The following is a 16831-nucleotide window of genomic DNA, read 5'->3' as shown; positions in this document are numbered from 1 at the left end:
TAAGCATTTAATTACTTACACATCATTACAGTTACAGTTCTATTTCATAGGTGAGCTGCACAGTGTCAGTATCAGGCTTCAGCTCTTCAGCAATGAAGATGCACCTCGTGTTACTAAGGAGATCAGCAATGGATGATCAGGCTTCATTATTGTAGCTCGGGTACAAAGACTGGCATAATTTCACGTTATACAAGATCTTACACGAATACGTCCACAGTTAACTTTGAGTCTCGAGATTAAAGAAGGAACGCAGAGAGGATGTAACTTCACGGACTGAGTTCTCGTTTCCTGCTTCCGTCGTCACTATCAGTCTGCTATCGATCCTCTAAGTAGAACCACTAATTGATCTTGTCCACTCGAAGACAACAAATTTTCCTCCATTTCGCTTTGATATCGGCTCTTCAATTATCTAGCATTCAGTACGATTCTTCAATTTTGCTACTGCTAAATATGTTCAGACTGTAGAATTCTGGTATCACCTGTGAAGCTATTTTGACAGCAGAAAGCTTGATTTGACATTACAATCACAGGTTACAATTAATGCCATAATTCCACACAACACAAATAATTGTGTTATAAAATTCGACAAATTGCAACTGACGAGTTTGACAATCATGATTATTTTGGGGGGCATTATATATTACTTAGAGGTTTTTCCATTGTACACTGTCAAAGCAAACAAACGACCTTCTCATTTACACGACTTCCACCAACTACGTGAAACAGTACACAAATGCTTCAAGCGTAAAAGTTTTGTTCGTCATCTGATAATTTTTGGTACTAGATTACTGCTCTAAAACTATATAGATCTATAAATAATTAACAGTGGCTTTGCCAGTCAATTTCTTCATGTACCTGAAATTGTGCAATTTTTGTTTTGTTTACCTGAAGATGACAGGAATCAAACGTCATTTGGATGCTGGTCAGCATAATGCTGTCTACCGGTCGACAGGAGAGAAAACAAATTTCTCCTTTAACAAAGTCTGTACAGTATAAAGCAAATTGTGAGATCTACAACCAAACATATCACCCTGACTCACTTTCATTATATGCATTGCAGTTTTATTATTTGACTAGTTACACAAAATGAAAATTATCACATGACAGTAAATGACAGACCAACATAGTCAGTCAAGTTCAGGTGCTGTATTTTAATATGATGTTTTAGCATTTGCTGTGCAGTTTTGAAAACTGATCAAAATGATCCTAAAACTTCATCTACTTTTTGTAGGCAAATCCATTCTTCTGAAAATGACATACTTTTGTACATTATCAGCGAGCCAAAATATTGTTCGTGACAAACTGTCTAATTGTGAGAATCCTAATACCATCACAGAAATGTCTATTTTTGTTGCTATAATTATTTCTTGAGAAAATGCATTATGTTGAAAAGAAGAAACAGTCTTTCATGTCAAATGCAGCAGGAACTCTCATAAAAAAAAATATAAAAAAAGTTTAATGTATTAGCTTTGTAACTTTGCACAAATATTAAAACATCTTTTATGGCCTCCACAATAGGAAATGTTAGTTGTCTTTTTTAGTAAAATGCTGTGTACTGAAGTGTCTGATAAACATTATTCTCACTACATATGACTTTTACAAGTATTATTTAGATGTGTAAAATTTTGTAGATATTGAACACTTACCTGTGCTTGCTTTGATGCATTACACTATCAACCATAAGAACACTGCACTAATGTAACTTCTCACCAAAGTACCATCATCGAATTACAATATCCCTACCCATTTTTTACTAAGAAAAAACAAATCATACAGCATCTGTGGCCATTGTCACATCCCATCAATCAACTTCCGCTACCAAGATGGGTACAGACAGAGAATAGGCCCATGTGCTGGTCACACAGCTTCTCCACCTATTTGTCTGCCCAGCACTAATCCCGGTCCCCATTTTTCTTTGGTTCTGAAATACACTTTATTCTGTCTTTCCAAACCTTCTTCAATTTTTCACTCTCTCTCTCTCCCTTATTAATAGCCTACCAGTTGCACTACTCTGCACTAAGGCAGAACAGCTTACTCATGAATCCCTTATACTGGAAAATGTTGTCAGAGTACTTTTTTTGTATTACCCTGCCAAATTTCAATATTTTTTTTATTCCTACAATGCATTTCCTGTTCTCAACTTTCATTCTTTTGATATGGCTGTAATACTGTAGTAGTTGTGAAATTCTGTTTGTGATTTAATTTCTTGGGTCCTTTCTGCTATCATTTTTGGGGTGTCCATGAGGTTTGGTCATTCAGATTCTTTGCACAACATTTTGTTGACAAATGTAGCTGTGTTCATCAGGTGGTGTTGGCTTTGGTCATATCTGTTCTTACTGCCTGGCCTATGACTATCAAATGAACAAACCATCTCTAATGACACTGTCAATGTTACATCAAACCCTAATTTATCTTATTCTGCCTCACGAAAAATGGCTACGTCAGTCATCAAATATAGTGACCAAAAACTTAACATTAGTTTCGGCTTGTACATATTTTGAACTATCATTTTTTCCTTAGAAGTTTCTGGACAATTTTCATTCTGTTTTCAGTATTTAATTTCCTCTTCAAAATTTGTGGTTTGAACTGTGGAAACATCCTAATCTAATAACAGGTCATTCCATTTTTCAGGTGTGTGTGTGTGTGTGTGTGTGTGTGTTCTTCTTGTTGAGCTGCAAAATATTTGAGTGACAGAAACGAAAAATGCAGACACTATATTATTTTCATTAGCTTTTAATTCATTTTACAGAATTTTATCAATGAAATGACCAGATTTCCTAAATTTTGTTATGTAAAAATAAAAGCAGCAGTGCTATGCAGTAAATTACCCTTAAAGCTTTTTTTTCCACTCTGTTTTCTCACTCCACCCATATCATTACTAAACTTCAGAGTGAATGGTTCCACTGCTTAATTTTCATTCTTCCAGTCACATAAAAACTATCTCTGTAAACACATTCTGTATTTAATGAAGTTGTTTCCAAAATTGCCATGTCAATAGCTCAGCTCCTCAATGCTCATAGAAATGGCACTGCAGATCACAAAAATTTCACTTTGTGTGAGAACAGCCCACATTGTTGGGTACTTAGAATTTAACACTTTTCTCTTTGTTTATCTTTTACTTATGTAACGTGAAGCCATTATGGAGGAAAAAAGTAATAAAAATTTTTGTGTTGCCTGAAGGCAAAAAAATAAACTAGTTGCTTACCAAAGACTAGCTCTGTGAACTGTGTCGCTCGTAACTTTCGTGGGATTGACATCCAAGCAAAATTTACAATTTCTGATACTCTGTGCATTTTTGACAGTGTAACATTATGAGACAACTGTTAATGTGAAGGACAATCAAACAATTTAAAATCAGAGATGGTAAAAAAGTCTATATTAAACTGAGTGAAAGTCCAAAGTCACAATACCTGTTTATTGTGTTTTCACTGTATGACAACCAGTTTCATACCCTGTTATATCTTCAGGTCACATGAAACTAATACATCATGTTCCACCAATCACAAGATGCATGTGCACATAAAAACAGGTTACTCCTTGGTAAAACCTTGGATGAAACAACAGATGGTCATCCGATCCGAACCATGCATGATCAGTAAGGCATCTCAAAAAGTCGTCAACATACTAAAATGTATTGGCAGGTGTCAAACCAAACTACATGTTACAGCTGTAGCCAATGTGTGGCTAGTGCTGTAACATGTAGTTCTATTTGATGCTTGTCAATATATTATAGTATGTTGACGACTCCCAAGGATTGTGTGTCTTAATTCTGTGTCTCGCAGATTTTAACGATGATGTCGTCCTAGTATACATGGACTGTCATGTGCTGCCCATGCTCTTCTTTTGACAGTGTTTTGGGGATGTCTTACTGATCATGCATGGTTTGGATCAGATGCCCATCTGCTGTTTCATCTGAGGTTTTACTGGGGTGTGACATGTTTTTATTCACACTTGCACCTTAGAACTCCTGACACATAAAGTATTAGTTTTATAAGACCTGAAGACATACCTCCAGGATATAAAACTGGCTGTCAGAGTGAAAACACAATAAACAGCTGCTGTGGATTAGGATTTTCACTCAGTTCAAAATATACTATTTCACCATCTCTGATTTTAAATTGTTTGACTGTCCTTCACACTACATACAAGGTTTTTATTCGTGATTGACTGATCTGTAGGGTTATTTGTAGTACTTTTAGTAACTGTTTATAAATTTGGCAAACTGCGCCATCTATAAAATCTTTGCACTACAGAGAACTGGCATCACAACAATGCACACCAAACGTTACTCACACTACCAGAAACTAAAAAATATTCATCAAAGAATTAAACGGGAAGTTTATGATTCAGTGGACATTTCCTCACCCGTTTGTCACCACTATTCAAGTTTTCATCCCGTGTAAAGCCATAATAAATTCTGTTTTAACTCCAAACCGTCAGTCTGCAATTTGTTTGGTGTAATATGTGCAAAGGCCCCCTCTCCCACTATAAAAACAATGCACAAAGAAACTTAATGAGAGAACATGTATTAGTAAAGTGCAATTTTTGCTTGAAATTCCATTTCACAGCTGCCAATATAAATTAATCTGGAACATTTTCAAAGTCTTCGTGGTCACTCTGTTAATATGACAACTCGACTCTGCAATGTCTCTTAACAAAGAGAGCCACTACTTTTTTGTTACTACAAAAATCTGTGGTAATTTATAACCATCTAAATAATGTCGCTTGTAACTGCAGAATTGCTGCTGCTTGTACATGACATGTGAGTAGAAATCAATGTGTTTCAGCAAATAGAAATTCCAGGGTGTAGTTTTTGCAGTTTCAACTCCTATTAATATGAAAGTTATGGTGCAGGTAGTCTTGTAATATTTTAGCAAGTAAATTAAAATGTTGGCACTGTCTGGATGGTTTAAATACACAATACAATGGTCTGAAAGTATTAATTTTTTATTTACTTGTATTTTACAAGCTTGCTTCCTTGTGCACTTTCTGTATTACTAACTTTAAAGATTTTCTTCAGTTTAGTTACGTTGTGTGTGATAAAACCACGGATTCTTTAAAATTATCTTAAAACAGGAAAATAAAATTATGCCAGATAAATAAACTTTCAAGCTTTGCCGCTTCGAAATCTGAACATTTGCACACAAATTAGCAACTGTAGAATGACCTAATGTGGCAAAACTATCATCCCAATAGTCATCAACAGACACGTCTTTTAAACATAATAAACATGCAGCAGGATGTTTGAAATGTCAACTGTGCATGCTGTTATAGAAAGATAAAGTGAAGTATCACAATAGAACAATGGCTGCACCTTAAAAGTAACGACTTGTTCAAAAATTTAAATCAATATTTTTCTGCAAATGTCTACAAAAATGAAAACTATGCAGTATCCTTTCCCACACTGGTTGGCTCATTTCTAACACAATAAAAGCAGACTGAAAAAAATGGTACACAAAGCTGATTTCACAACTGTATTCTAATGCAATTACTTGTGGTATGTTACAATATCTATGGCAGTACGTTTTAGGGGCTACCAGTCTTTCTGGTTGTTAATTTGCACCATCTGGATTTCTAAAATGGTGTTTGAATTTATTCCATCATTTCAGACCATCTTTTTTCCCATTTATGGATAGCACCAGAAATGAATCAATTGGGATATGCTGGACTCAGCAGTTGTGTAGCACTATTTCTGGCACTGATGACAAAGACAGAAGATGTTAATTACCAAAAATCTAAGAAAAGCAGATAGTATGTGACTTACTGGCTACATTACCGTATGGATCTTGTGAAATGGATTCTCTCTGCACACACTATTATTATCGTTATTTTGAATGTAGACATTCCTGAATGGAATGGTACTCCCCTTCTGTACAGCTGAAGTGAGTAAATGAATCTCTTAGTCAACAATATTTTCTATGAATTATGTGTCCATTTGCAGGTTGTGTTGAAACATTCAGTGGTACCCCTTGGAACTGGTATGCAACTGGCACAAATGTTTCTGACTTTAATGATGTTTTGACATCTTCAGGGTCAGAGATTAGAATTTTGTGTTTTGATTTGTGTGTGTGTGTGTGTGTGTGTGTGTGTGTGTGTGTCGTTATAGTTTTAGTTAATATTACGTATGGTACATGTAAATATTGTGTATCTGCTCAGGTTACTCTAGTTAGTGTTTCAGCTCAGGACAGCTGGAAACCTTTGTGGCAGAAATACAGTTGGAAGAAACTTATATCTGTTAGGGAACAACATCCTTTCATACAAACTAAATTCCCATTCAGTCAGCTACCTTTAAAAAAGAATGTGTAAGAACCATGGATAAAATATATATATTTTTATGTTTGATTATGACATTACCAGAGTTTAAAAACTAAAAAAAGACTTTATACTCATCTATCCTGTAACTAAGGAAACTGGTTAAACAATGTTTTGTAAATAAAATGTTTAATAAATTATATATACTATTTTTATTTAAACATTCTGTGTTTTGTAAACATCCACCCATAACTAATGATTTCTAAAATGAAGCTGATCATATTTTTTTGAAACCAAGCACTGTTGATAGAAATACAGGTGTGTCGTTAGCATCTCGACAACTGAGGTAAGCTCGTGTCTGTGTACTGATATTTCATTGTACATAGATGTAAGTAACAATTAAAAAGATAAAAGAAAGGGCACATAAAGGTTACGTGCTGACAATTTAAGAAAAAATGAGGATGTATGATATCTATTTTATAGATGAAGTAGCAGCCGAATATAATTGCAAGAAGATAGTGGAGGCTATGCGTGCGAGCACTGAAACACTATCGTAAAGGTAGAGGTGAAATTTCATGGGTAATTCATGAAATATTCCAGCAAGCTGATGAAAGAAAAAGGTGCAAGTGCACAAAGAATGACATGGGAAGTCAGTGGTAAAGCTTGTTTGGAATTTGCAGTTACCAAATAACTTCAGAATGTTTTAAAGAGAGATACAAGGATATTTATAGCATATGGTTATAGTAAAGTGCAAACAAGGGATAGGACATAACTGAGGATACTAAATGTGTTAATGTATGGTGTGCAGATAAAGAAACACTTAACTGTAGAATTTGCAGGAGTGTACTGAAAGACTGTATAATGAAAGTGAGCCCTCCTGACTTGCAATAGAATAGAAAAATGACGACCATGTAGAAAAAAAAGTGATCAAAGGATAAAGGCAGATTCTGATAGAGTACTGGGATTTTATTGAGCTTAAATCTGTTGGAATGAGTAACATGACTATAGCAACTATAAGGCCAAAAATACTATGTAAACTAAAAATGGATTATACATGGATCTGTTATGCCAACAATGATTATATATACGAACGTAAATAAAAAATTGCTATGCTGCTGATATAGGCATGTCAGATAAACATTTTGTCAAACATTATCACACCTTCAACCAATTATTTTGCAGCTTCAAATAAGAATGGCATTTATTGCTTAGTGCCATCAAAACTGAAGTCTCTTGTTTCCACGTTCATAACAGATCAGCAATCCAACTCCAGATGTCCTTAAAAAAATCAGTCAATACAATATAATTCCCAAAACACCCAAGTTACTTCATGTCGCACATTTTCATTTGAACCTAATTACCACGTCTAGGCGAACATCTATCGGGAAGCAGAAACACACTGCCAGAACAACTGCAACTCATTATAGCAATAGTGCATCTAGTTGAATATGTTTGCAGAACCTCATATGAGGAGAAATATACCCACCAGTGTCTAAACTACCGTGTGAGGACTGGGTCAAACTGAGCAGACTCCAATCTGTCAAAGTGTCACAGAAGCTTTGAGGATTCTCGTCATAAAAGAGACTATTTGGGCACCTTCACATTACTGTAGCATGCACCAGCAAACTGTCAATCCTATTATGGTGGAGTGTATCGAGGGGGGCTGGAATAACCACTGTCATCAGCTGGACTTATCACAGTTGGGCACTAACCTGTTAATAGTTTTAAAAGTTTAGTTACTCTTTCTTGACTGTGCCCTATGTTTCATCCCAACAAATTTTGTTTTCTTTTCAAATGTGATGGGTCAAAAAATTCATATTACAATTATGTATTTGTACTCCCATTTCATCATGCATGTCATAAGATAAGATGAAAATCATACATTTCCATTACAACAGTATCATTACACTACCAAAGGTCAAACGTATTTACACAACAGCACCGAATGATCACTCTGACATGTCAAATTTATAAATTGCTAACTAGAATAACATAACACACAGACAAATGGAAGATATGTTGAATAAAGGTAAGTTTCATTCTAGGAAAGATGAATTGATTTGATGCTTCAATCAGTAAGGGAAGGACATATAAAGAAAAATGAGAGTACCTCCCTGATATCTGTTGGTATAGTGTGTGACCCATCAACCATGAAAGGAGAAATAAGAGGCAAAAAATCCTCAACTTAATCTCAGTTAAGTGGAGGGAGGCAGGGAAAGAGAGAGGATCATCTCAGTATCCAGAACCCTGTGGGAGTTGGTAGCACAGAATTAACCTCCAACACTCTAGTGGCTCGCAGGATTAGTTATGACAGAGCTGTCTCGGATCGCATATTCACTGGCAGTAGTGAAAGTATAAATCTTTTAAATATTTTGAAAATGTTGAAACCACCTCCATTTTTCTATAAAGACAAATGCTAAACTAACTGCTAGTGACTACATCAGCAAGAAGCTAATTTAATTTTTAATAAATGGCTCACCATCTCTTAGAATGCAGATAATCCACCCACCTCACAATGACACTTCACATCGGCACTGCATTTACTAATAAAGATCCTAACATGCCACACTACACTCAATCAACATACATTTAAGAAACCACAACTTTACAGATGTACACAATCTCACATTTGTTTAACAGCTATTTAATCTGGTTCTCCTGCTAATAAAAAGAACTTTTTACAAAGATACTCATTGTGGTTACTGGAAATTAGATGCATTGAGCAGTCCTCAAAATACTAGCCTAACTAATTTTTGTTTCAGTTCAGAATGTCCCATTTATCATTTACAATTCTTCTCACCTGCAACACGCTCAGACTAACATTCCTCGCAACCGTTTGAGATGTGTTTCTTTGAGTCTACAGGCAAAGTACCTTCCTCAAGCACTTAACTTTGTGGCTGTAGCATTTAACACTGTGTTACACTGGCCGCTTGTCAAGGGTTCAAAACTGGTACACACTCAATTTCATGACGGCTACCAGGTCTGCCTCCAAACCTGTCAAGTAACTTCTGGTGGGACCCTCTTCAGAGTTTTTTAATATCTGACTACGCTTCTCCATTTCCCAGATCAGAGTTCACTTTCAAAATGACAGTCACTATTATTTCTTAAACAGTTGTGACATTCTGTAACGTACTCAAAGCCCTCTGTCACTCGTGTATCCATTTACTCTTGTATTAAAAGAAGAACCTATCACAGTTCTCAATCACACAAAACCCTCTTCCTAATTTCTTCCATTGTTAAACATATTAAGGAAAGACATACTTTGCTACGCTACAAACCCACTTTCAAAATGATCCTCTGTATTTACACACCTTTTTAGTTTGCATGAAGGCCGCAATAACTCTTTCGTGATGTTCTGTCAACTTATGTGAAAGGTCAGGGCTTTGTTTTCAGGAGGGGGGAGACATGCCAGACAAAGAGGAAAGACAAAGCAAACCTCCTTATGCAAAAAATCATCTTTACTAATCAAATAAATACCAAATCAATAAAATAGCAAAGACATGCACACGCACAAAACATAAAGTAGCAAAGACATGCACACACACAAAACATATGGCTAAACAAAAAACAGAGCACGGCCACATTTTATCTCAGTTTCTCGGGCAAGGCTTTTTTTTTTTTTTTTTTTTTTTTTTTTTTTTTTTTTTTTTTTTGTTTAGATTTTATGCTGTTAACTGGCAGCAATAGAGAAACTCCATAATTCACTTTTAAAAGTTAACATTCTCTTTGGAGATCATAAAGCAATATACATATGATAAATAACCATAATGGAGGTTTTTTGCTCTTATTTTAAAAAACGTGGAGAAATGCACGACGAATGTTTTGTCAAGCTGCGTAGATCTTTCACTGCACGATCGGCTGGCTGCTAAATTCGGAGAGTAGTTACGCAAGATATCAATCTCGTGTAACAACTTTCCATACGTCGCACACATACATATCTAACCCACTCACGTTACAAAAGATCTATGCAGTTCCACAAAAGATCTAGCATTGCTGATCATTTGTCTTATTGGACAGCATTCGCACACACTTATCCAGTGATGCCAGGATGTGATCTGGTAAGAAGGCATCGGGGTATTCCTCATGAACTTTCAGTTCTTCTCTTTTCTCCGCAATATGTCTAATTGGAGCCAACATCTGAAAGCATTAAATGACTTATCACATATCACACTACATTATAATTGTAAATACAGAAAATAAAATATCAAACAAAACAATTTTCAGCAATGTGGTAAAACACTAGACATACGTTGACAATGGCACAAATACAAAAGTTATCACGAAATATTACAGGGTGTATACTCTGACAAAAAAAAACACCTGGATTTTTCCTGGATAAAAATGCACTCCCACCCCCACATCAAAATACACTTTTTCCAAGGCGAAAATACACTTTTTCCATGATAAGAAACAGTGTACTTTCCCTCAGAGGTGTAAAAACATCAATCCTTTGAATGGTAAAGGTTTTATACACCAGCGAGAACTTCCTGGCACTTTAGAAAACAAAACTCGGCAAGGGGAGGGGGGGGGGGGGGGAATGTGTGTTTTGGAAAGATCTTTGATGTGCAGCAACATGTACGCTGCATATTTTCCCATCACGAAAGTATAAATTCAAATTCCACCAAACACAGCAAGTTTGTTTCCGAAGCACTAAAACAGAATTGCCATGAGCTATTGTAAGCCAATCACAGCACATAGAGTATAGCACACGTGATGTAGTCAGCCAATAGCAACATCACTTATGTAGTGTGGACACACAAATAGGAAAAGTTAATGGTTTGAATTAATGTACTTAGTGCAGCTAAGCTTTCACATATAATATTGGTCTTTTTTGTGTGTCTTACACTTTAAGATACATCACGAAAATGAGCCAGTAAAATTTTAAACAAAACATTAATGTCTGGTCTTCTGGACTCAAAATTATTCTGAGTAGCTGGTCCTGAATGTTTTAAGTTTTAAATGAGAGTCAAACACTCCGTGATTTAAGAAATCCATTGCACATTCTTACATATAACATAGTTCATCTCGCGTAAAAGAAAATTTCTTTGAAAATAATGCATTCACAATATTTTCCCACGACCTCCTAGACATGGGTTCGTTTCGGCAGCTGCCAGGGAGTGCCAGAGAACAGACATTACTGCGCGTAGGTAGCTACGATGACTTAGAAAGCCCATATGTTTGTACACATTGAGCATTAAGAGATCTTACATGACATCATAAAAAAAGAGCATAGGAATTTTATAAACCATTGTAAAATACATAATTTGGCTTAAAGGGCACATTCATATATCCAGATTCACATTGAAGTAGGCCCCAAACTGATATTAAGCTTTTCAGTGCACTTTTCGGGATGCAAATTTTTTTTGAGTACCAGTACTGTATTGTCTCACATTTGATTCTTAATTATGGCATAATGCCATACATGCCAGAAGATGAAAATGTGCACTAGTAATTCAGTGAACAGTTGAAACTGGCCAACTTATAACTAAATCTGAGTGGGGTGCGATGGGGAGGTTCCCTTGTTAGCAAACCGACAAGTAACGTCATTGTTGTACAAGGCAATTAATGCTCGACTGCCAAAAATGTGGAAATAAAAGAAAATCAGAAAACAAACTAATAACATATTTTAGCTTTCAATTATTATGTGTATGTATTTTAATCTACTTGACAGCTCCAGGCTACAGATATCCATTTTGTTTTCATTTGAGATGTGAACTGTAAATGAAGAGGAAATAGGACATCAGGAAACAGCAAAATCACTAAATGTAAACACGGATAACTATCCCCGTCCCCACTAAATCCAGACTGCTCTGTGCGCGCGCGAAACTGGCAGCTTGGGTGCGCCAGAAAAATTTTTCTGTGTAGCATGACTGCTTCTTGCTACTGCTGCAGCCCCACTTCAAGTAGCCATAAGTGGGAGAAGGCACTGCTCATATGCAACTCAACTGTGCATGCGCACGAGCCTGCTGGCAACTGCTCAAAACAAACTTAATGTAAACAGTTGTGACATCGTGCTAGTGTGAAGCAATTTCCTGTTATGAAGTATTTCACAGTCTTTGTCCTAAAGTTTTTCACATTTTGCTGTTTATCAGTTCTTACCAGTAAAAATGACAAAAAGTAACTAAAGACTAAAACAATGAAAAATTCCCGGAATTCTACAAAATTTCCAAGTTTTTCCAGGTTTTCTCTGGGATAAAAAAATTCCCGGGTTTTTCCCGGAGTGGATACACCCTGTGTTGGATTAATGCAATTGTAAAAACATGACAAAATGAAGGAAAAGAAAAACATAAGCCCAATAAGACTAAACACTCCCAGAAGTCAGCCAATCTTCATCAGGAACAGGAATGAAAAAATCTCTGTATGACAATTTTTGTATAATGTTATGCAACAGTTTAGGTATCGTGAAGTAAGAAAGCAAGCAAGCAAACAGTCCCATCAATATTAAAAAAATAATGTACTTTTGTGATATACACAAGTAGTATTGCTTGCAGGATGAAGGTGAAGCTTGCCATCTGTAGCACCGTTGACAGGGCTGACTGCAGACCATGTGTGGAGCCGAGTTGAGGGGTAGACAGTGCTGCAAGTACCAAGGCTGCAAAAATGCAGCACAGAGAGCAGAGGTGTCGGGATCTGCTAACAGATTGTGCATCCCTTACACACAGGAGGCAGCTACCCAGGTAGTGGCGGATGTGCGGTGTCAACTGGTCATTTTTTAAGTTAGGGGTCTCGGCAAAGAACAAACGCGGCTTCAGTCTCGAAGGGTAAGTCACAAACACAGGATGAGGGTACGTCTAGGAAACAACAGGATTATACTTGTATTGTTGCAGCTGCCTTGGGAAAGAACCAGAGCTACACGTGATAATAACAAACATTGGAGCTGAAATAGTTGTAAGTACCAAAAGCTGGCAACAGCTGCAGATAAGTTCAGCTGAAGATTTTAACAAGGAGCTAATGGTGTTCAGAATGGATAGACTAAATTTTGTCAGTGGTGAGTGGTGGCACGTTTGTCGCTGCAGGTAAAAGTAATTTCTATTTCAGTGAATTTGAAGTAGTAGTTGGTGAGAGTTAGTACTTGACAAACCATAATAAATTAATAATTGATTCCTTTAATGAACCCCGATTCAGATAACAATGTTGTCAACAGGCTCAAGGAAAATTTGAGTCATTTAGAACGAGTAGACGACTCTTACAATTACAGTTGGTGACGATGTCAATCTATCCTCGATGTGTTGGACAAAATACATGTTGAAAGTTGGTGGTAAGTATAAGACATCACCCGAAATTGTACTAAAAAGAACGTTAAATTTCGGTTACACAATAAATAATACAAAATTAAAGGTTGCTGTTTCTATTACATACTTAGGGATTACAATTACTGTAAACACGAATTGCACCCTTCGCATAGAAGATATTGTGGAGAAGGCAAACTGAAAACTGTTTTGCTGATAAAACACTTAGAACATTGCTATAAGACTGCCTACATTAAAAATGTGTCCTCTACAGGATTATTTATTGTACAGTGTGGGATCTTTACAAAATAGGACCGGCGAGGGCCATCGAGAAAGTTCACAGAAGGGTACCTCATTTCGTATTTTCGCATAATAGGAGAGAGAGTGTCACGGATACGATATGTTAGTTGGCAGGGCAGTCATTAAAATAGAATCGAACCCTACACGGACGGTCAGTCAGTCGATGCGATTCGAGTGGCGTGTCGTCACCAAATTCTTGACAGCAGAAGCGTTAAGCCCAACAAAATTTGTTTGGGGCTGTCTGCAGAAATTGCATCGACCTGAAGACACTGTCGTCCTTGCACTAAGTTCGAATACGGCAAGGTAGATGTCCGTCTTGTGTGACAGACGGAAGTTTGACATTCAATGATGTAACCACCGAATTGTGCGAGCAAAATGTCAACAGACCCATTCGGGACTACTTTTGTAACTATCTGTGAAAAACTGTGAGTATAACTGGCATTTCACAACGATACGGAGGTCACACTGCCGCTTTGCTCTATCGTAAGAAGATCTGTGAATGATACCTGAAATAAAAGTGCACAATCTCTGAAGTTAGCGGGATGTCTTCTCAGATAAAACAAATGGAGGTGATGCCTTTCTGCCTTCAGTTATGACTAGAGACGGAACACTAGTACACCTACTCAAACTGAAGATAAAAAGTCAGTCCGTGGAATGTTGTACGTAGGCTCGTGCCACGAAAAGAAACTCGAGGTAATATCCGGCTGGAAAAGTCTCGGTATCAGTGTCTCAGGACACGAACGGTCTTACCCCTGCCAATTTCCTCGACCGTGGAGCGGCACGTCACAAAGCTGTGAACTACAGTGTGACAACTGACCAGAGTGCAAAAGGGAAAGGGAAATGTTTCTTGGCAGCACAACAATGACAGACCGTGCACTTCAAATGGCACCACAGCATAACTTCAGAGACTGAAGGTAATCACCAAACACTGTTCCTTTGCACAGTTCTCACTCAGTGGCATCCGACTTCCGTGTTATGCCGGTAACGGAAGATGACCTTTGGGGCAAAACTTCACAGCCAGTGAGGTCTCGAGAACAGTGCGAGGCCAGTTGCCAGAACAGCACTGACTTCTGCGTTGGCTTCAAGAAACTTCCATTATTGGCAGAACTGTATCCAATTCTGTGGTAATTATGACCAAAAATAAAATCAGTCATTAAAAAAGCACATTCTAAGGATTATCTCTGCACTTCACCTATTAAAATGTTCCCATCGGGTAAGTTACAAAGGTCGTTTGAAACTAGAAGCACATTTCAACTACATACTTCACACTAGAAAATACTGTTGACCTACAGATAGAAATGCAACTGCCAGCAGAAATCTTCATTCGTTGTGCCAAGTATTTGCAACTCTCCAAAAATGATAGTATCTGAGATAGTAAGAACAATAACCCATCCTAGTACATTAACTGACTTCCATCAATTTATTTAAATCTTATTCTAAGATCTTAGTTACTTAATACAGGTAAGTAAACAAGAATAATTACATGGACTGTTGTAAAGAGTGAATGCAGCAACGTATCCCATCATCACTCTCTCAGACTATGAATTGTTTACATACACAACAGGCTGTGCCCTCAAAGGTTTTCCTGGCATGTCACTTCCTAATCTACCATAAGAACTTAGCTGTCCTATAAATATCATTTGTGATGAATCATTGGTGGTAAATGACATCAAGCCCTAAATTCCATAAAAAAAAATTACCCCTTATTCTTCTCAAACATATTCCAATACCATATCAGAAAATCGTCACCAACTAGTGTAGTTTTGGATGGCTTCTCAACTGGGCAGAAAATACTGTCACCACACGCACAAAGACGTCCACTTGCCTTTATGCTTTGAAACACCATTCCACAGCATGTGATATTTAGACTTGTGCAATTATTCATACCTCTACTGTTGCGACGTCTGACATGGCACGAGCACAGATCTGCAAATGGTGAGAACTGACTGAATGCTCGCGTTTGTTAAATCTCCGGCATCCCACTATTTGACTGAACTGAGATCAGCTAAGACGGATGCAGCCAGACTAGTTACATTACTGTCACGTGCCACATTTACATCGGTGCACTCTTATTCCAGTACCTCACGTCAGACCAAATATCTGTCGTCATAATTAAACCTCAAATGTCTGTTAGACTAGCTGTGCCTGGGCATATAAAAACATTAGCAAACTACTACTCCGTTTCGGGTTAAAGCACTTCCATTTATCAAATTCTAGAGTTTCCCTTAAATATCCGGTAACAATTAATGTAATGTTTATGATTTCTCAGGGATAAACAAATACATGGTGGTTCAATAAGTAAAGTAATGAAAGCTCCAACAAATTAATTTCCAGGCTAGATAGAACAGACTACCAAAGTTTTTGAACACCAAAGAGGTAACTTTACCAGTGCACTTCAATACGGATGCGAGAAACTGCAATTCCTTGAAAACTAATTGAAGTTTACAGTGTGAGTAAAATGTCATAAAAATGGATGTGGCTTTGGGGCCAGGATTTTAATAAAGAACAAATATGTAAGACGAGCAAAGGTCAGGGTGGGTGAGATGTTTCACCTCAGGCAATATCGTGTGCAATGTTGAGGAGTCAATCTGAGTCTACTGTAGCATTTGTGGCAGGCAGATCACACAAAATCTCACGTCTCCACTGGCTGTGTAGTGGGATTTACACATAACACACTGGACTACAGCAGATGTGTCCCGACTGGGTACGACAGTAACTATCTGATGAGAAATGCTGTTCCAGGTGGAGGGAGTTCTGTTCCTACAGCGCATTACCACAGGGAAGAAAACTGAGGTGCCCGATACGTGAGACACAGAAAACATCAGTGCTACAGAGACTCTCCACCTTCCTCCGCAAGATGTTCAAAGTGGCAAGATACTGTAACATCTGGATCATACTAATGGTAGATTTGCTCACGCGTGTAGAATCCACAAATGCTACAGACACTGAAAAAGCTGCAGTAAACTACTAAAGGAATGACCGAGATTACTTTTACCGGTGTCACGTGGTCCCGTAACAATACTTAACTGCGTACGACCTCCGATACAGGC

The 16831-nt window shown here is 37.3% G+C and overlaps 1 protein-coding gene across 8 annotated transcripts in view; it reads right to left on the bottom strand.

The window, feature by feature from the left end:
* Window positions 1–2666: 2666 nt before the first annotated feature.
* Window positions 2667–16831, bottom strand: part of LOC126109846 (uncharacterized) — a 70959-nt gene continuing 56794 nt past the window's right edge. For 4 of the 8 annotated variants that reach the window (XM_049914910.1, XM_049914911.1, XM_049914913.1 and 1 more), the window contains exon 5: window positions 2667–10389. In XM_049914910.1, the coding sequence (XP_049770867.1) occupies window positions 10237–10389 (153 nt within the window). In that variant the 3' untranslated portion in view covers window positions 2667–10236. The remainder of the gene's footprint in view (window positions 10390–16831) is intronic. The other 4 variants (XM_049914909.1, XM_049914907.1, XM_049914905.1 and 1 more) reach the window with 3 other exon arrangements.

The sequence above is a fragment of the Schistocerca cancellata genome, chromosome 12, assembly GCF_023864275.1.
Source record: "Schistocerca cancellata isolate TAMUIC-IGC-003103 chromosome 12, iqSchCanc2.1, whole genome shotgun sequence".
NCBI classification, from domain to species: Eukaryota; Metazoa; Arthropoda; class Insecta; order Orthoptera; family Acrididae; genus Schistocerca; species Schistocerca cancellata.
The sequence above is the reverse complement of the archived record's forward strand: the minus strand, read 5'-3'. Positions and strand labels throughout refer to the sequence as shown.